Consider the following 21,676-nt stretch of genomic DNA (forward strand, 5'->3'; position numbering starts at 1 on the left):
AACACACACTTTAGAGAATGCGTTTCCTGTTTGTTTAAGAACTGACGTTTGCTCTGAGGGGATAGATCCCTATCATGCGTGGAAGCACGCTGAGCTGTGGTTTTAGAGGTGCATGGCACTGCTGCTGGGAGCAAGCAGCCTGACCCGAGCGTGGGGCTTTCTGTGGACCACTGCCATCACCTTCCTCTGAGACTGCTTCTCTCTTGATGGAAAGTTCCAGGCAGATGCTGATAAGGCATCAGAGCCCACTTCATTGGTGGTAGGAAAGCCGCAGTTGGCTGCACATGGGGGAAGTTAAGCAGACACATAGAGTAAGTAGCCAGAGAAGAGAGGCATCCACTAGTAGCACAAAATAAATCTAGCTGTGAAAGGGACTTTATAAAGACAAAAGGAGTATCATTTTGAAAAAGGTATCATTTTCAAGGCACCATGCAGAGACCTCTGCTCAGTGAATGTTCTTGCCCCTGGCAGGGGACGGAGGGTCATGGTCACTGCTGGGGGTCCTGGGCTGGGTTCTGATGCCCTTCCTGTGTCACCTGGGGCTTGGGGCCAGTGGCTATTGTGACCCTATGTACAGTCACTGTCTGGCACAATTGCAAATGGCTTTTCTTCACTTTATCTGTAAAATGGAAATGAGTCCACATTACCGTCCTCAGGGACTTTAGAAAAATGGAATTATGAGCATATATGACCCATTCTGACATCATGAACACAACTGTCAATTTTTTTCAAATAAAGTTGGCCAGCCTCGAATCTGGTGTGGACTATTCAAGAAGCTGTTCTGTAGATACAAAGGAAGTTACAAAGGCTACGAGTAATGGATAAAGAAATAAGACGCCAGTGTTTCCAGAATGGGAGGGGAGAAACACGACGGCCTCTTGCATCCCAAATACCAGTACTAAGTATCCCAAAGCATGCTGAGGACACATTGGTCTGGGCTGGGGATATCTGGACACAAGCCCCATTGCCCTGACTGTGGCCGTTAGTCTTTGGACAAGGCACCTCGTCAGCAGAGCCCTTGCAGCAACGCGGTGAGGGCCCCAGAGCCAGGCAAGGCTAATTCTGCTCTCCTTGCTGGCTGTGCTCCCACAGCATCTGAAGCTCCCCGCCTCAGTGTTCTCTAAGGAAAATGGGGCCAGTATTCAAAAATGCTATGATTCTATGGTCTTTTAACTTCTTAGTGTTTCGATCAGTTTTGGTGACTTGTGACATTTTAGTTCTTTTATGCACTGAAGATAAGCAAGTGAGAGCGAAAAATTTTTGACCCTAACGCATAATTACCGCATAATCATATCTTTAGGAAGTGGGGGAAAAAAATCGCAACTCTTCAAATCTTTCGTTTCAGCATTTTGAGACAATTTCTATTTTGTATCTAAATTGGAACTTTTTAAAGATGTAAACTATAAACATACACACGCACGTGTGCGCGCGCACACACACACACACACAAGTTTGGTTAAACATGGAAAAAGAAGATGATTGTACCAGGATATCAAAGCTTTGTATTTTCAAACATCTGAACTGCAGAATTATTTCCTTTGTTCTAATTCTATTGTCACCAAGGCAACCTCTTGATCATTTTAATTCCTGCAAATTGGGCTACAGAGAGCAAATATGCTGGCTGTAGAGATGTGAATTTCTAATCTGTTTGACAGTTACATATATATTTTCTGTATTTAGTAAATTGACCGATTTTATAGTTAGAGATCAGATTCATCGCCTCAAAAAATCAATGTGATAAAGAAAGGAATGGAGAAGAATTTTCCTGTGTTGAGAGAGTCTTAGGAGGCACAAAAATCAAGTGGCCATGTGGAATCCTCCATCGAACCCTGGTTAGAACAAAGCTGCTGTGGAAGACATGTGGGAGACAATTGGGACAGTACGAATGTGGAGTGAGAATCAGATGACGTTAGGGAATTAATGTTAATTATGTTAGATGCGATAGTGGGATCATGGGTAGGGAAGAGAATGCCCTAATTCTTTGGAGCTCCATACTGAGAGGTGGCTGGGCGGAGTGGCTGGAGTGTGTATATCTTACTTTGAGATAGTTCTGCAAAACATATGTGAAGCACACGTGGCAAAAAGTTAATTATTAATCGAGTTGGTAAGTATATATAGTTATTCTTTGTACCATTTTTTTTTTTTGTCTATTTTTCTGATTGAGAATGTTCACCAAAAAAGTTTAAAAATCCAAGCGAAGTTAAAACCTAAAATCAGGTTCTTGGTAGCTCTGCAGATTTTTTTATGCTGAGTGCCGTATGCTTCATTTGGGGTCTGGGCCATCCGTAGAGCCGCGGCATTATTCCCGGCCCAGCAGCTGTCCTGGATGTGGCCGGGACACTGGATCCCCAAGTGTGCGAATGCCCCCGAAATGACCTCCGCCTGTTGCATGAAACGAGACACGTGTCTAGGTGGCCCATCCAGAACACACCAGCATGGAAGTCTCATGTCCTTAGAACTGAAACGAAAAGGCAAAGAGACTACAGGAGAAAACCGGAGAGAAAAGTAGAGAGGAAAAAAACGAGAAAAAAATGAAAATAAAGGAGCGGTTGCACAAACAAGCCGTCCTGCTGCCTTCCCAGGCATTCTTCCTCCTTCCTTTCTTTCCTTGTAGGGTCAGAGGAAGGTGTGGTATGACCCAAAAAAGTCACGAATAAGGAAAAATATCAGGTCATTTGTTTCTCACCTTTTTTCTCCAGACACAGACACCGTCTTCCTTGAATAACTGAAAGTAGAAATGGCTCCTTTAATGCTTCTGGATGTTCCTTAATTTTTAGCAACAAAATACGGTTTTCTTCCCGGGGCGGATGCCTGCCGACTTCCTGGACAGATTGCACGCTCTTCCTCCTCTTCTCGCCACCCACTTACTGGGCTGGGGTTTTATAAAGGTCAATATGATGATATAGAAGAAATTGTTTTAAAGGAGAAACGTATTCCATTCATCCGGCGCAGAACACATTTTCGTGGAAATAAAAATATGTGGTTTAAATTAATTCGGACGAGGCGTCCCCGGCTCTTCTCAGAGCTTCGTGTTTTCACTTCTGCTGCCGGCCGTCCCACACCCCGCTCCAGAATCGGTTCGCTTTTCCATCTCATGTGACCTGGTAGTGTACTAAGCCCGAATCATCGGGACAAAGCCGAGTGTCACACGATGTTATCTGTCCGTCCATCTGGGAACACAGCCCACCATGGGTAGGGCTGGTCTCTTCTTCCACGGTCAAGTTCATGTCTTCTTTTCGTTTGTCTGTGTTAAAAGTAATGTTTGTTTTGGGTCTATTTTCGACTCCCCTAAAATGGAAAGTCTCAGGTCAGGTCTTCCAGAAGAGGAAGGGGCGGAGTCATGTGTGCGTGAATTGTTAAGTGAATTGTTAACGAAGGCCCAAGGCCCCCCAGGACTGGAAACAGAAAGGGAGCGGGGAACCGGGGTGGAGAAGGGCAAGCAGCCCAGCCTCCACTCGATCTGGGGGAGCTCTGCAACAGAAATGCTCTCAGGGTGTGTCCCGTTCACGCCTGCACCAGAGAGGATGGAAGCTTCTAAGCACTTCAACTCTTTGTGGGTGGTGGGGCTGGGGAGGGTGGCTCAGGTTCTGCCCTGCTGGGCTGACAAGTGAACAAAACTGTGTGTGTGTGTGGTATTGTGTGTGTGTGTGTGTGTGTGTGTGTGTGGCACTGACGATTACTGATGAACATACTATCATTGCAAGACCCGCTTTTGTCTTCTTCCCTTAATATATTCCTTGAGTTTTCACCTTTTTTTTTTTAAATAAAAATTTTACTGTCAATTTTCCAAGTCCTCGGAATGAACCAGGTGGATTCGAATTGTTACTGAGCTCAATCTACAAATGGACTTCAGCGTGTTCCTTTCAAAGTTGGCTTCCCTCTCTTCCCTTTGCCATGTCCCCAGGAATACCAATTTAGAACATTTTGGTTGTGTGGCTGAATTAAAAAGGCTGTGATTGATTGATCGATCTCTACTGTTACATAAATGTTTAAATAACGATATCAAAAATTTGAGACAATTGCAGTTAATCATTTAAAACCCGGGCATAGTCTATCTGTTTAATTAAGGTTGGGGATCCAGTGGCAATCCAAAAATAAACTAAACTTCAGGTTGATTCAGATAACTTTTTATTTTTTTTTCTTTAAAAGTGGTATGTCAACATCACTTCATTTCTACATTTCAGAGGTCTGTACATTTTTAAAAGGAAATAAGCAATGCTCAATGTACAAAGTAAAAACAGAAAACTAGAAAAATCTGAATAAAATGGAGCAAGTTGCCATAGGTCATACAGTACAAATTAGTAATTAGATGTCATCTGAAGTGCAATACCACTGCTGTGACGATGAGTTAAGGAATGAAATAAAAATACTCTATTTTAAACAAACAGTATATATATATTTATATGTATATTTTTTACAGATAGTAGACCCAGTGATATCTGCAGTATTGTAAAAACTTATTTACAAATAACTTTTTTAGACATTACATATACATCAGCACCGTAGTAAAAACAGAAATGAAACAAAACCACCTTATTAAAATCTACCTCTCTATGTAGTTGGTCCCAGGACTCAGCATGTGGAGGAAGCTTTTAGGATAATGGAGCCGCACCTCCACCAGCCACCTCTAGCTTCTCATCTTTGCTTATATATTTCCTGTACCTTTCAGAAAAAGGTAAACGTGTATTCCGTGTCTTCTCTTTCGCTTATTTTTTGTTTTTTGGTTTTCATCTGCTTCCATTCAACAGTTTCCCACACAGGGAGTTCACTGTCCTCCCGACACCACCACTTCCCAGAGAGCGCGTGGCCCTTGGCTCTTCCCCACCTGGCCGCCTCTGCCTCCATCCTGCCCTTTGCTGAGGAGACCCATGACCTTGGTACCTGGCAAGCAAGTCAAGTGAAGCGCTTGCCTGCCTGCTGCCTCTTTACATCCTCTGCCCCCAGCTTTCTATCCGAACCCCGCTTCTTGAGACCTTCCTCCGGGTGCAGCCGGCCCAGTTGTCCATGGCACCCAGCCCGGGCTCCGGTGTGGCGAGCTGCGTGTGACTGCGCAGAAGGGAGCCAGTCGTTCGGACATGGAGGAAGCGTGTGGGAGGAGAAAAGCACACACCGCTCTCCCTGGCTTACGACAAGGGTTATGCCACATGGCTTCCAACGCGGGACAGATAAGTCCTTGTAAATAAGGGACAAGCCTTGTGATCCCGGAGGTTGTTGATCCCTTCCGACACAGACTTCAGTTAGGGCAGAGTTCAGTGAATTACAAAGAAAGCAACTGTACAGGTGTTTTGAAGTGGATTACTTTGCCCATATGAAAGGAACCATTTCTTCCTCCCTTTTATTATCAAAATGTAGAAGGTGGAGCAATTGAGTTTTCCGCGCCTTGCCTCTCAGGGGTTCAGATTTGTCTTTCTGGTGAGTAGGGATTAAGGGCAAGGCCGAGTTCAGAGCATCAACCCCGGGATTGTCCCAAAGGGAGCCCAAGTTGGCGAGCTCCAGGCCGGTCCTCGTTGGGTACACCAGAAGTATCGGATGTGGCACACGTAAACCCACCGAGCATCAGAGCAGCCTGCCCAGTTCCAGGCAGAGACTGACTATTCATTCAACTCTACACGTGGGTAGAGAAGGAAAACGCCACTGTCACCTTTGCTTTTTGGGCACTGTCCGAAGTCGTCTTGCATTTATTTTGATGCTGCCCAGGCTCCCTAAAGACGAAAGCTTCATTTCTTTTTGGATAGTCGGCGAGAAGCTGCAAGGGCACTGGGGTGAACACAAGGAAGGACGAGGGCAGGGGCTGGGAGGAAAGGCGGCCGCGCTGGCAGGCACGGAGCATCTGCCAGGGTCTCCCACCCGTGGCGTCGGAAGTAGACGGCAACTGCCTTGATGTGTCACTATCGTAAGGGCTTCCAGGAGGCTCCAGCCCAACCACCCGGAGTGCTGGCCACCGTGGTCACCAGCAGAGGGCTGCGCCCAGGACGGGCCTTCCTCCCAGCTCACTTGACTGTCCTTGCGAGGCAGCTGAAAGCAAGCCTCTGAGATTTCTGAGAGTCATCAGGGGCGGGAGACAGGCCTGCAGGACCCTATGCCGAGTCCCTGCGACACGTCGCTGTTCCTCCTGCCCGCCCTCCACGCGCTGCAGCAGGTCTCCACGCCTGGCGTCTCCTTCCAGCTGGAGCTCAGTGCATTTCCGACCTGTGCGACCACCCAGCAGCCTCTGTGCGGCTCTCCCTGGCCCGCGGCTCTGTCTCTTGTGTCTCCAAAGCTGCAGTCTCCGCACCTGGGGCCAGGCGGTCAGAGAGTGCGCCGAGCAGGGGGCTCAGGCGTCTTCCCCACCTGCCTCTGCTGTGTCTTCCTCTCTTGCAGCTGGAATCTGCACCGGCATCTCGTCTTGACTGCTGTGTGAAAATCAGGCGAAACGAGGCCCCGCGGAGCCGTGGATTGGCACCTGGATCTTCCACCGTCAGCCAGCTGCAGTTTTGCTCAGTTTACGTGGGTCAAAAAAACAAAAAAAACGAGGATGGATCCACATCCTGTTTCTTTTTTCACGTTTTATGCTTTCGCCACTGGAGTTGTGGCTCTCGGGGCCCCTCCTGACTAGGGGTTTCCAAACAATTCGTCAAGCTCCTGCATCCATTCGTCCCCCGGCCCACCTTTGATGATGGAGTCCACGAGGTCGGCACTGTCTGAGAGGCCAGGGAAGGAAGCCCCGGCCGCCTCGCCACTGTAACTGTATGACATGTCCTGAGGGGCGTTCCGCTCATAGGCTTGGCTCTGGCCGCTTGGGGCAAAGCTGCCACTGGGCATCTGCTGCTGTGCTGGGGGCTGGCCGAAAGTGGGCATACCGGGGACGCCCTGGCCTAGGCCAGACATGACCATCGGCCTGGCCTGGCTGGCGCCTTGCTGGCCTGGAAGGGGCGGCATCATCTGCCGACCCATGGCAGCCGTGTTGAGGGTTCTCACCGTGCCGGTGTTCGCGTCCACGACCTGGCTCAGTCCCTGTGGGAAGTGCTGCTTGGCCAGCCTCGGCTGGCCGGCTTGAAGTGGGTAGCTGGCGCCGTTGTTGAACGAACCCAGTTCTCCACTAGTCCTCCCGGGCATCCCCTGTAAGCTCCTCTGCTGCCAGCTCTGGGCTCCCTGCGGGACCGTTCCCATAATGCTCTGCAGCCTGGGCGGGCCCTGGGGCCTCGGCAAGGCCTGGCCCACCGGCCCTTTCATCGGCTGATGCTGCTGGGTCATGGCCGAGTTCACCAGCATGCTCTGACCGAACCCACTCACCATCCCGACCCCTTGCCCGGAGGCGGGTTGCCTCGGCCCCTGGGCTTGGTTGTGTGTGATGCTCATGCCACTTTGGTTTGGGTGCTGCAACATTTGGGTCATTCCTGTGCTCATATTATACATTCCGGGCTGGCTGGTCGGCGTGGTGCTGTACGGGGCCAGTCCCATCTCTGACTGCGCGGCGGCCGTGGCCATCGTCCCTGGGTTCTGCGAGGGTCCCATTCCCATTATGCCTGTGTTCTGGGCCATCAGCCGCGACGTCCGCATGTTCTGGAGGGTTACTTGGTTCCTCGCAGCCGCGATATCCTGCGGAGAACCTGCGGGGGGAGAAAGGACACACACGGCTCACTCCTCTCGGTAAGCAATGCCCTGGAACGAGTCACTGGAACTTTCTACGCAAGAGGCAAAATTCTTTTACGTGAAAGGATCTACTCTGATAACAAATCCTTGATAAAACAGTTAGTATTTTTCTGCTTGTAACCTATGCTGATTGTGCCCTTCGGTATCTTCTAGATTTTTCAAAAAGATGAACGTTAGAGTCATCGAAATTCCCAACCTCCAGAAATGACTACTGCTAACTATTACTCCCATATAAACAGATACACACACACACAAACTGGGATCATACGGTACACACGCTATTGTAGTTGACTTTTTCAGTTGATTACCCTGATATTATTTTTGTTGACATTTCGGAAGCTAATTGTTTCTCAGTCTTCTTGTTATGATGCCATCCTCAATCAATTAGCTAGCATTTTCCTTGGAGGTGAGAGGGAATTCACCTTCTGGGCTAAATTAAGAAGAAATGGCAATCACCGTGCATATTCTATTTGTGACGTGGAACACAGTACAGTAGAGAATACTATGAGTAAAGACCATTACATTAATTTCCCCTAAGACTCGAGTAGGACTTGAGAGGTTAAAGGCCATTGCTTCTGCTAAGGAGCTATTTTGACAGATGTGGCATTTTCTGGACCTACCCTGTCGATTTCCTCTGAATCGTAACATGTCAGGGCAAACTGGCCAGCTTCCTGAGCTAGAAAAAGAAATTATCCTGCGACTTGCTATTAGGCAGTGAACTTACGGATCTCTCCAGCAAAGGCCACTCCTCGAAACTGGCAATGACTATGTTTCTCAGCAGATCGCTAATAGAGTTTCAGGGATGCTGTTTAAAAGTTGGCCAGAGTATGAACGTGTCAAGTCACTCCACTCTCATCAGGCATTTGAATGAGTCCTTCTTTACATGTTCCCGGGAAATCTCTAAACCAGCCAGGAGGATAGAGATGTCACTCTGAGGACCCCAGCCAAGGCTGGAAAGGACTGGGAGGTGCATGGATTTTTCTACGTCCCCGCTAATGATTAAGTCTGTGAGTCAAAGAAAAACAGTTCTTTTCCTGGACATTTAAAAAAAGATGTGGCATGGGAGCCAATCGATATTATAAGCAAATTTGATCCTCTCTGGAACCGAGATGAAAAACTAGATGAGAAGAGTATAAGCTTGTTAAGCCTGGCACCTTGGCAGATAACTGAAGTGTGTTTTTGTCTTCCTGATGGGGGTATTGATTTCTGGGCAGCAAATATGTCTCCATCTATTATTTTTCTCTTTAAGAAAGAAAATTACGGGAATTTTGATTATGACTTAAGTTTTCCAGGCTTGAGATCGATATCATGCTGCATTGAAAAATTAAATGGTTACTGCAGGGGCACCTGAAGATCTGGGGGGCGAGCCCTAGAAATGTTCTCATTTTTTTTGTTTTAACTTTAATTATATCTAAATGATTAAAAAAAAAAAAACCCACTAAAGTTCATGATTAAATACTGGATGGCAGTATATAGTGCAACTTGTAATCTTGTTATAAAGTTTTATGACCTTAACGACTAAATCTGTATTGACTGCATGGCCAATCTGATCAACTGTGCTGAAATGGGTTATTGAGTTGTTTATTTAAATATTTAAGGGAAAAATATTGCTGACTCAGAGATTGATCAGCTAGACCCACATTATACAAACAGGCTGATGGGCTGCTCGATGCAAATAGATAAAAAGACTCTAATATTTCGGACATTTTTGTTGTGCTTAAAATGGACACACTGAGGAACTGGATATTGTCTGGAGTAAGTTTTTGAATGAGAAATAGACTCCTTTATTAAGAGAGCAGAAATGCTGCCATGCCTTTTAAGAGGTATTAAAAGATTAATCCAAGCCAACCTTTATTTTTACTTAGTGTAAATGTCTGCACTATCTAAGTGTAATTCTTATGAGAAAAAAAGTACATTTTAAAATCAGCACCGTACTTTTAGCCTAGGAAAAACAAAAATGGTTTTATTAATTTAGTTTCATGCCTTCAGTAATTTTAAATATACAAAAGAAAAAAAATAATTCAAATGCGTTCAAAGAAATAACCTTTCTTTATCTGATTACTCCATATGTTAAATGACAGATTACTTTTTCTTCTTTTTTTAAAAATTTTTGTTTAAAACAGATAGTATTATGAGGCAATGTAGTCAAATTAATTTTCTTGTCTACTGGTTAACATCACAATGTCAAAGGAAATCTTCCATGTTCAAATAGAGATGATAATATGCAATTTTTTTCCTAAAAGGGTCTATGTTCTATCTTCATTCACAAAATGCCTGTGTGTGTGAAATATAAGCATTTCCTCAGAGGCATGTAACATCACCCAGGGGCATGGAACTCAATAAAAGATAGTCACTAAAACCTCTGAGATGTGTGGTGTGAGATGTATAAGTTTTTATGCAAGTTATTCCTACTGGAACTTCTCTCCAAGGACAGTATTTACTATTTCTCCATTTGCTATTTTCCCAGACATAACATTATGCTCTCTAGGGTATTAGTAAATACATAAAATATTGAAGATAGTAACAAAAAAATATATATATATCTCAATCAGCTCAAGAACCCTAAAATGTCACTGGTTGTTTAGCTTAAGTGTAGCTAAATTTTTAGGTTGATTACCTATGCTTTGGGGTTTTAGAAAAGTTCAGAGTAAAACTTAAAAATTGGAACCAAAGCATTTACAGTAATTCATACTATACTGAGGAATTATTAAATTTTGGAGGATCCCTTTATCCTCTCAAATATTACATAAGTTATGAACCAGAAAACTCAAGGGACACTAAATTGGCTTTCTCAGATTTCATGTTTTTCATTAGTTCATAATACAAAACACCAGTTCTCCAAGTGTGTTCCTCAGGTAGCAGCAGCCCCAACTCCTGAGAACTTGTTGCAATATCAGTTCTGGGGTCCCACACCAGACCTCCTGAACGACAAACTCTGGGGGTGGGGTCGGGCTGTCTGTTTTAACAACACGTGACAAAGACTATTTTCCACTCCTGTCCACCCATGACCAAGTGAGAAACATAATTCTTCAAAGACTGTCGACATTGATTTAGTGGACAGCATACCTGTGGACAGCCCAGTTCCTTTGTCCTTCCCTGTGTCAAGTCCGAAAGGGATGTGGAAGGGAGTGATAGCTACTTAAGAGCCAGTGTTTGCAGAGGCAACCTTCAGTGAGTTCAGTGAACTTCTGTGGCTTTCAGGCTGTTTAACCCACAACTCTTAGCGCCTGATCCAGTAATATACACACCGTGGGTTTGTAACGGAGCCAGAAGTTTCTCCTATTATGATACATTCTGTTTCTTTGTATTGTATTTCATGTTTAAAATATTGGCTGTGGCTCGTTAAATTGTCTCCACCACCTACTGTTACTGCGACCCAAAGACTGAAAAATGCTGCCCTGGATCACAATCTGCGGGGGGAGTAACACTTGTAAAAGTGATGTACAAAGTTTGTATAGATCATTATTATGCATGTTTGTGTGCAAGGGGCTTCACAGCTCCTGACAGAGTCTCCAAGAGAAGCTGCGATGCATCGATCTAGGCCCCGAGAAACAGGCGGGGGATCAGAATCAGGATTTCCGCTGTTAGGTGACCCCTATAGACAGAGCTCTAGGACGCCTATGGGTGAGACCGGGCAGGGTCCTCAGGCCCGTCCTCCACCCCATGCAAGACCCTCGGGGATCTCTCTCCTGTAGATGGAGCGGCCTGTCTACTTTACAAAGGAAAGGCACTCTTCAGCATACGTTGCACCCACGGCTCCCGGGGCCATGATTTGAGATTTCTACAAAGAGGCAGCAGGATCAAGACAGTCCTGCCATTCACAAGGCCTTATGTGTTTTCTATATTCAGGAGAGATCAGTGGTTGCTGCAAGCCAGTTTCTTTCACTTCGGAAGTTGGAAGTGGGGGTTTTGGCCAGCTGACCTGCTGAGATTAGCAAGGAAGATGCGGTACAGGATTTCTGCCCCCACGTGGCCACTGAGATGATGATCTAGACATAAACAAGGCCGATAATGGGCCAACAGGCCCTTTTGGGCCGTTGAACTACTGAAATACTTCTGTACCTTTGGCAAAGAACAGCTGCCTCAGTTCCGCCCCCACAGGCACCTTGACCCCTCCCTGGGCCCACCAAGACCTCTTCTGGACCTGCTGACCAAAAGGTCACTGCGCGGCACAGCAGGGGGCCTCCACGGGTGCATTCTGCTTGGATGGTGCCCTCAGTTCTTAAATATCTTTCATACCACCTGACACGAACACAGCCCGTCAGGCAATGGGCTACGCATCCTACACTTCGCCACTGGAAGGTCTACAACGGGAGAGGTACGCGCGGGCCTCACCTTGAAACTGGCTGACCTGCTGCACCGGGTACGGGCTCCGCTGCGGCTGGAGGTGCTGTCGGGGCAGGTGTGGCTGCTGCAGCTGCTGGAATGACAGAGGCAGGGCGCAGGTGAGGTGGGGACAGAGCACACGCTTAAATAATCTGTGGTTCTGAGGAGGGTGGGCTTTTCCCCCCAAACGAAACTTCCTATCGAAGAACAAGGTGCATACAGGCAAGTGCTCGAGGCAGAAGTGGATGGTGTGGTGGGTTTTCACAAACAAACACACCCCCGGTAACCAGCATCTAGATCAGGACGCAGAAGGTTGCAGGAGCCCCTCAGGCCCCTGGCTGTCGTCACCCTTCATCCGACTCAGGCAAACTGTCCCTCACTAACAACATACATCAGTTGTGTCTGCTCTTCCCTTTACGTAAGGGGATTTATACAACACACTTGTGTCTGGCCTTGGTGTCTGGTTCCTCACGTTCCTTATAGGCGTGAGATTCAGCCATATGGATACACGCAGCTGTGGTCTGTTCATTATCGCTACTGAGAAGCCCTCCGTCCTATGAACGAGTCACCATTCATTTGCCTGTTCTACCAGGGATGGTCACTTGGGGTGCTTCCATTCGGGGCTGCCCTCAGTGCCGCTGCTGTGAACACCCCAGTCCATGCCTTTTGGCGAATGTCTGTAGCGTCTCCATCGCGTGGACTTGCTGGCTCACGAGCAACGTGTACCAAGCCAGGCACTTTTCCCTTTCCAGCCTCGGCCTGCATGTTTTCCTTAGCGTTGTGGGAACAGAGGTCAAAGAGACAAGCATCTAATTTTTAATGACCTAAATAGATGCTATGGGTAAAGGACGATGGGATTCTCAGGGGCTATAAACAAGGCTAATCTTATTCCCATGAAGCCGCATCGCCTGTAAAATCCACCTCCACAAGTAAAATAGACACCGACTTCGTCCAGGAAACCGCGTGGGATTCCACGTGGGCCGGGAGTCAGGCAGCCCGCGTCTCAGCCTTCGTCCGCCCACGGGGACGCGGCACGGCCAGCGCTGTTACCAATAGTCTGGAAAGGCCATTATGATCATCGTCATGCTCCACGCGAAGAGGGAAGGAAAAGAAAGCGAGGCGGAGAGAGCAGAGAGAGGGGTCCTAGTCCTCGTCCACCGTCAAGTAGTGGCCTGACCTTCTGCCTGTTGTTGAATATTCATTAAGCACCTTTCACCTGCAAGGGCTCCAACGAACAGACGAACAGACGAGGCCCTGCTCTTTGGAGTGTTCATTATAAAAATAACACACATTGACCACTTCTTAACATGTGTGTTCATGTCTATTTCTTTCTCGTTTTGGTTCTTGGGCAGCTCTATAATTTTCTTTTTCTCTTCTTTTCTTTTTTTTCCTGGACGAGGCCAGCCAGTAGTCTGGCAACCAGAGAAAGGAACAGCCTCTGCCCCGTGCACCCTGTCCCGTGGTGCCTATCCCGGTGTTTGGCACAAACTGTTAAGATTAATTAATTGTGTAGACAAAGCGTAGACAAGAAACCACGCGAATCCGTTACGCCTGCTCGCAGGGCGTTCCTGGAAGTCAGCTGAGCGTCTGAAAGCTTCTCCTCAGCCACATTTCTCACGGTGTGTAAGCCTTTAACCGTCTCACTGGGAGTACACTGCGGGGCGGGCTGTGGTAGGAGGGCGTGGGGTCCCTGGTCACCAGTCAGGAGGCCCCGGCTGCAGTCCTGGCTTCTGCCTCTCTCTGACTCTGCGACATCACATGGATAGCATCGGCTTCTGTCCTCGGTGTCCACATATGTAAAATGAAGGGACTTGATGACCTCGAATGTTCCTTTCGGCTTGAAAATTCTAGGTTCTGTGGAACCTTTGTGAATAGATGAGAGGTGATATGCCCTGCACTCTTTGAGAAATAAGGCATTAAATGTCACTTCGTGCCTGCTTTCGGCCTGCTCTGTTCTGATTTCTAAGTCCACTGAGGATCATTTTAAAGTTCCCAGAGATAACTTCTCTGTTTTCCTTCACATGTCCTTTCAGGAAACCCAAGCGTCTCGAATACACTCTTTACAAAATGGTCACTGCTGCTTCGGAGACCAGGGAAACCAGCTCGACACGGATATGGCTCTGTTCATTCTCACAACAAGAAGGTGACAGCCCACCCCCTGCAGGCTCCCAGACCGTCTCCGGGCACAGGTACGGTGCTGCAGCGACTTGAATGGTTTCAGCTCAGTCTCCCGGTTTCACACCTGGGCTAGTCCCACAGGATGGTCGGCACGTGTGGCTGCGGCCTTCTGTGACACCAGGGTCATGTGACAGGTCCCTATATACATTCGTGCCATTTCCAAAGAATTTTACGCACATTATCCCACGTGATCCTTAGAACGGCTACAGGAGGAAGGCTGGGAAATGATTACCTTTTAACATGGTTTGTCTGAAATCACACCACAGGCCAGAGACTGGACACATTCTGACCTTGGGTAAATTCTACCCTCAGTCCGTGATCATCTCTTGGCACACACGGTCGCTAAGGAATTATACTCATTTTTTTGCAGTTTCTCTTTTTCATCCATCTTTTCCGAGGAGCCCCGTATCTCTCTGCAGCCTGGAGGAGGGGTCCCCCACTCTCCCATCTCCTAGTCTGTGGGTGTCTCCCTGCGGCAGCTCTTTACCCGACTCTTCTGCCTCCTTCCCGTTCTCAGGGTTGGCCGGCCTCGCCGAGCGGGCACACCCTGGGCTGGCGCAGCCGGGTTCTGCCTGGTTACCCCGCCTCCATGTTGCGTCTTGGGCACAGCACACACATCAAAAGCCACCACCGAAAGTGTCGGGCACAGCTGAGATGCCCTGGGACTGGCCGAGGAGAGGAGTTACAAAGCCCAGCTCCCCTTCGGCAGCGCCACTCACGGGGGGGCTTTAGCTTGGTTCCTTGTCACACACCTTACGCAGGGTGGTGGGGATAGAGGTTTGTTTGTACAAGAGCTGCCGGGCAGCTGACCGACCTTGGTAAAAAGGGAGATAATGACACAGCTGTTCGAGAACAAAAGCAAAAAAGGGAACGTAAGTGAACTGCATCGAGCGGTACAATTTTTCCGTTTGGAGGATGCACACTGATGTTACTTCGAATCGCTGCTCTGGTTAGGAGGGACCTCAGCGTGCCTGTGTCCCACACAGTATCTGGTCTGTAAGTGGTGGAGGATGCTCGATAAATTTTCAAAATTCTGATCCTATTAGGAACATTCTAGAAGGGTAAGGAGCTCTGTGGGGCGGAGCTCTGTTGGGCCTTGAGGCTGAGATGACAACCTCACACCTCCTACAGAAAGATGTCCTGTACAGAACCCCATGGGAGCCATCCCGTGACCTCCTGAGGAAGGCCTCAGGCCTCTCCCAGGATCATACTAAAATAGGCCTGGGCATCTCGCAAACAAAACAAAACAAAACAGACACCCCAAAAGGAACCACGCTGAAACCTATGGGAGCTGCCTGAAGGGAAGGTTTTCTTTCAAAGCTGGAGGACTTATATGGCAGGGGTGGACAAAGACGCCTAAGGTAAAGCTTTATATGTGTAAGGCCTTTCTTTAACTTAAAGATTTCCTGAGCTGTTCTAAAAGCTGTTGGGAATTTCCTTAAATTTTCCCCCTTTCTCTGACCCTCGAAGTTCAGGTTTCCAGGTAGCTCTGTGGGCCCTATTATTCTGCTATTGTTTCTGACCATCGTTCATGACCAATTCTGTAGAATTCTTCTCAGTCCCTGCTCGTGACACTGTCTTTCAAGAGACAAAGTTCTCTGAATTCTTTTCTTTTTTTTTCTTCCCGCTAGAAATATTAGAGTTTATGAAGAATGTGAGCCGGCCCTCCCCACTTCCCTGCCGATCGCCAGAAACCAGAAGAAAAGGAGTCGGGCTTGAATGGAAGACTTGTCTCTGGCAAACGGGCCTTCAAACTGATGGCTGAAGCCTGTTTTTTAAGTACAAACTAATTTGGTCTAAGAAAAAACCTAATCGAAAGGTCTAAATTCTGCAGGTTCTTTTGTGATCCTGGGGAACTCCAAACCGTGACTGTCCTGAGGAAGGACATGAGCTGGACATCCCCCCTTCCCCCCCACTCCGCCACGGACACCAGGCTCTGAGCAAACGCTGGCCAAATGAAGAGATCACACCACGGGCGCACGTTACCTGCTCGGCCAGAATCTGCTGTTGCTGCTGCTGCTGTTGCTGCTGCTGCTGCTGCTGCTGCCTCTGCTCCCGCAGGAACTGTTGCTTCTGCTGCTCCATCAGCTGGGCCCGCTGATCGATGAGCATCTGCTTCATGATGGCTGCCTGGGGCTGGCTGCCCAGGAAGCCGGGACCTGCAGGACTGGCGCCAGAGACCATGCCGCCTGAGCCTGGGGGCACGGAGGATGGCATGGGGCCGGTGGTCCGGGGAAGCCCGACCGGGTGCTGCTCCTGGAGGACAGAAGAGAAGAGAAAACAGTGATTCCACATCTGAAGGAAAGTGACTCCACAGGGGAAGGAGAGTGGGGAGAGGCCCTGGCTGTGGACCCAAGGGGTCCTGCGTGGCACACGTTGTATTTCCATATGAACAATGCGGTAGACTTCAAAAGTGGACTTATTGCAGTAGAATTAGAGAGGCTACGCGGTGACAGTCACAGAGCATGGCTCTGGAGTCTGCGACCAAGTTCTGGGACTGGCTAAGGGACAAGGACAGGGTTTTCAACTAACATCCTGCGTTTTTCCAAAGGAAAGGCAATAAGCCCTTATTAGGCGGGGCTTATCTTAAATCTGGATGCAGATTGCTGGGCCGGATCTCACCTCTTAATCCATGCTTCCCACCTGACCCAAATGGACTTGGGTAGTAGGAGAGATGTTTACGCAAGATTGCTGGAATTCTTAAATCGACAGATCTGCTATTTGATGAAATTCTAATTAGAGATGACTTTTGAACAACACAGGACCCCTGTGTGGTTGAAAACCTGTGTATAACTTTAGGCTCCTCCGAAACTTAGAGTCCTCCCTCATTATCCATGGGGAACTGGCTTCGGGACCTCCCACGGACACCAACACCCAAAAATGCGCACGTCCGTTACATAAAACGGTGTAGGATCAGCGCGTGCAGTCTGCCCGCCGTATCCGCGGATTCCCAGCTGCGGATGGAAAACACTGTTTTCAATCTGTGGTTGGTAAGACCCACAAACGTGGAACCGGGTACACCGGGGACCAAGTGCAGATTTATTGGGGAAAACCCCCTGCATATAAGTGGCCCTGCACAGTTCAGATCCATGTTGCTAAAGCGTCAACTGTAATTGTGACATTTGAAAGCCTGTGACATTTGAAATGTAAAACAAAATCCTGCTGGTGAGAGCTGTTGGTGAGAAGTGGGGATGGGCTTTGCCCAAAGATAATCATCTCCCAACATCTTCAAAAAACAGACCCGAGTCTTGTATGCCTGAGACGACTTAGATGTGGGGGGTTTACCTGGGTCTCCGGATTCTGTAATTATGTGTTGGATATTCAAATGATGGCAGCTTAAGGACTCCTTAAGTGGTGGAGACCTATTTACATACAACCCAAGTGACTGACTACTAGAGATCGTGCTCAGAGAGGACGTGTGTATTGGCTGGACAGCGTAGATGACTAAGGGAAATAAAGATTCAGTTTCTAGACACTTCCTTTCCTGCTCATTCTACCAAGCACGCCTGGTGATGGCAAGCACTGTCTGAACATTCTGTAGAAATGTTCCTTTCAGTCCATTCGGGTTTCAAGTAATTAATCCCCACTCCACCACCCAAACAAAACAGGCAAAACAACCAAAAAAACGAAGCGAAAATCCATTACTCCTGTCACCCTTGAAACCAGAGCCCCAGAGTTCTGGTTCATAAGTGCGTGTAGCCCAGGTCACATGATAAATGGAAGACCCATAACTGGCAGAACGAGACACTGATCTTCAGTCTAAATTCGCATTCCCTCCACTCGCAGAGGCCTTTCCCCAGGCTACAGGTCCATGGCGCCAAGTGTGAGCCTAAGAACTGCCTGAAGACAAAATTTATAGTACGTCTCTCATAAATGTACTATTTTTCAAACGTGTCATTGTTGAAGTTAACACTTTTTGTCTTTGCCTAATAACTGTGTGTTTACAGAGAAAATACACAGAGAGCTATGCAATATTTATGTTAAAAAGAGCTTATACTCAAAAATGCCAGGAACCTTTGTGTTACCAGTTTAGTTTTTGAATGACCTTTGCAGGGGTCAAGATATTTCAGTCTTTCCTTTCCCCCCAATTCTTGTTTTCCAAGCCCTTCCTTTCAATGGGATAATAAACTGTTTCTTGCCACTTTTAGAAATAAATGGCTAAATGACTTGACACTTTAACAAATTCACACTGAAGTATAGCTAACCGATCAGCAAAAATACAGATATACAGGCTTTTCTTCCCCCTGTGTATTTCAGTATGTTTAATTGCCAGTTTTGATAAGGAAGAGAGAGCTGGAATGAAAATGAGAGCCAAGGGAAGATAAAGTTTTCTTCAGCTTGACTTTATGACAGGGCTGGTTTGGGCTGGCCCTGTTTATTTCTGCACACTTTGAGATATTCTTGTCCTGCCGGGGGAGCTGGGGCGCATGCCCACAAGTGGTAAGTAGTGACGTGCGGCCTTCCCAGCCTTATCTCCACCCCGTGACCATGTCGACACATCCAGCCACTTTTGGCCCCTGTCTTCCCGCGGCAAGAATACTTCAAAAGCACAGTGGGAGGAAATAAAAACCTCCTCAAGGGGAGAGTTAGGTTATTTCTTCCCGGGACTATGTATTTCCCCAAATGATTCCTTCCCAAAGGTTTTACCTCCGCGTTTCTCACTGAAGACCTGAGGACAGCGGCAGGAGAGCCACGTGCATTTTCAAAGGATTGCCATCCACAGGAAACGGCCGTGGATCTAGGCTGATACACCTTTAGGACTCTCCCAGACAGCTCTGCTGCGTTCAGCGGCGGGTGAGTGACACCTAGAGCCCAGCCTCAGGCGTGTATTCGGAAGCCGAAGATGCACCAAGTGACTCACCTTACACACTGAGCTGGATGAGGCCATTAACTGCTTCATATTACATGGTGGCTTTTAACCTCCAGTCTGAAAGGGCTTAATGAGCAACAGTCTGTCGAATTTCTGGATTTCATGCCACCGCTCTTGTTTCTAAGGAGGACATACACTATGTGTGCAATTGGAGAAAACCAGGCTGAGCTTTCGTCATCAGAAATGTAATGCCTCGAAGCCAAATGATGCGGTATTTTTAGGTTTAATTACCGGTTTGTTCTCCACTCCACCCCTTGCCCAGCGACCTCCATTGCTTTCTACCAAGAATCCTCATTCAGTCTCTTCCCGTCAGAACCCCAAATGGCCACATAGATCTTCATTACTCCCCAAACCTCTTACCCTTCAGTAAAATAAAGGGAGGAGAGAAAAAAAAAATCAAAACCAATGAACGTATTTTACTTATCTCCTCCAGGGAGAAGATCTTAGCAATTTTCTAAGGGCTGGAGAGAGGCAGGAGGTGTAAAAAACACCCTACCTCCCCCAGAGAGGCAGTTTTCGACTTCAAAAAAACAGCTGTGGTAAAAATATCTCCCAAGAGCAGCCAGCTGTTTATTTATAAATCCGTGTGCAGGGAAGCTTTATTCCTCTTAAGTGTTTTCAAGAACATGCCTAGTGTTTGGGTGAGAGGGGCCGGGGTTGCTGGCGGCGAGCCAGAGATTGCTGGCTCCTTGGCGGGGATCACAAAAGACTGAGACTGGGGAGACAGAGACTTGGTGGCAAGCTGGCTTGAGGATGGATGCCCCGGGCTTCAGCCTTTTTCAGGCGGTCCTCGTCCGGGGAACAAGGGGCAGCTGCTGTTCTTCCTCTGGCCCAGCAGGTGGTGGTGTCAGCCCGGCGCTCGGGCTTCCGCCCGCCCGCGTGTCCCCCGCCCCTCCGCCTGCAGATGGCTTAATCATGACTCCCGCGCCTCCCCGCCCCGGCCCCCGCCCCGCGCGTCTGGGCGACGCTGCGAACGTGGAGCCAGGCAGTCAAGTGTTACTGCGTACAGCAGGTAGCCTGGCAACTGAGAGCATAATACCGAGCAGATGGTGTTCGCACGGCGTGATGGACATCACACACGACAGCCTGAGACAATCCAGGAATTCCCTGGTGACTCGAGGCCCTCTTTACACAAAATGAGTTCTCTCTCCATGCCGTGTATCTCTGGGGTGATCTCCCCCCTCCCCTCTCCCACTGACACTGAACTGGTTTCTTATTACCGACTTTTCTTCCAGCCCGAGGGGAGGGAGGTGGTGTGGGGGGATGGGGTGGGGGACGCCGTGGAAGGAAACGGAAGGGCTGGGAGCGGGAGGAGATGGTGCGGGGAGGTGGAGATTGGGGGGTGGGGAGGAGAGTGGCGCAAACCCGGTCCCCGAGGACGGTCCGAAAGGACAGGGCTCCCCGCGCCCGGGCCGCACAAAGCCGGCGCGGAGGGGCGCGCCGCCGCTGTCTTTACAATGGCTTGGCCCACGAACGGCCTAAATGAAATTTAGGATTTGACTTAAAAAGTCCCCTGGGGCGTCATTTAGCCTCTCTGCTCGAGCCTATATCCTTACAAGTCCTTAGGGGACTCTAAGAAGGCAGGACGCGGGCGCGTGCGATCCCGGCAGGCCGGAAAGCGCCTGTGCGCGCCCGCGTCCCTAACAAAGGACCCGCCGAGGGGGCCCCGGGCGCGGGCCGGGCGGCGCGGGGGGCGGGCGAGCCGCCGGGGGCCCCGAGGTCCGCGACCCGCGCGCGCCCAGGGGGCGCCCTCCCGGCCAGCGCCAACCGCGGGTGCGGGTGGCTGGGAAGGAAATGCGAATGGAAGGCATGGTGGTGGCGGGGGCGAATAAACGGTTGTTCCTGGTAGGAAAAAGTAATAATAAATCAATACATAAAGAAAAAGGATGTCCGAGAAGAAAAACATCCGCGCTTTTACACACACCGAACTGGATCGAGTAATTAAAATTGCTGTGATAAGCAATTACATCGATTTCAGCCCAAATGGAATCTTGCCTAGATTCCATACACCAAGAGACTTCCATGTCCGACCTCACCAGTGTCCAGAGGCTTCCCCCTGCAAAGGTACTATTCAAGTGTTAAGTTTCCGAAGGCCTTGGAAGTCTCGGAAGCCAGTGTTTCACGCAGAATATCATCACACTTGCTGGCAGGGAGCTCAGCAGTTTCCTGTCGTAGGGCAGCACAGGATGGCCCCAGGGCTGTGGCTCAGGGATGCTATGTGATCTCTCCGTCTCAGTCCCCACGCCCGCAAATGCAAATCGTATTCCTAAGACGGCTCCTTGACAGTGGAAACTTTGGAGGCGAGAGAGTTAATGAAGGCCGAAGAAAGGAAATGACTGAGGAGATGCTAAAACCTCACCCACTTCCAGTATGGGCAGCTGGCGAACAATAATGGGCTAAATGTGGGTTTCTCAAAGTGTGGTTCCAGGATTAGCATCACCTGGAGGTTGTTAGAAATGCAAATCTCGGGGCTCCACCCCAAGCCTACTGAACCAGATCCTGGGGTGGCGGGGGGGGGGGGGGGGGGGGTTGTGTGTTTTAACGAGCCCCCGGGGAATTACCAAGCCCCCACCATTTGAGAATCACTGGGGCAAATAATCCTGGTTTATGGGCAATGATTGCAAGTAGAGCTTCCGGATGAGATAGCAAACTCTGCATTTTCCATAGCGA

The 21,676-nt window shown here is 48.6% G+C and overlaps 1 protein-coding gene across 2 annotated transcripts in view; it reads right to left on the reverse strand.

Annotated features, from left to right (window-relative positions):
* Positions 1 to 4,111: 4,111 nt before the first annotated feature.
* Positions 4,112 to 21,676, reverse strand: part of MAML3 (mastermind like transcriptional coactivator 3) — a 365,957-nt gene continuing 348,392 nt past the window's right edge. Inside the window, exons 3-5 of one of the 2 annotated variants that reach the window (XM_039875816.1) lie at positions 16,123 to 16,392; positions 11,968 to 12,049; positions 4,112 to 7,589 (exon numbers count right to left, since the gene is read on the reverse strand). In XM_039875816.1, coding sequence (XP_039731750.1) covers positions 6,592 to 7,589; positions 11,968 to 12,049; positions 16,123 to 16,392 — 1,350 coding nt within the window. In that variant the 3' untranslated portion in view covers positions 4,112 to 6,591. Of the gene's footprint in view, positions 7,590 to 11,967; positions 12,053 to 16,122; positions 16,393 to 21,676 lie in introns of both variants that reach the window. The other variant, XM_039875815.1, reaches the window with a different exon arrangement.

This window comes from Pteropus medius, unplaced genomic scaffold, assembly GCF_902729225.1.
Source record: "Pteropus medius unplaced genomic scaffold, Ma_sr-lr_union100, whole genome shotgun sequence".
In the NCBI taxonomy this organism is placed as follows: Eukaryota; Metazoa; Chordata; class Mammalia; order Chiroptera; family Pteropodidae; genus Pteropus; species Pteropus medius.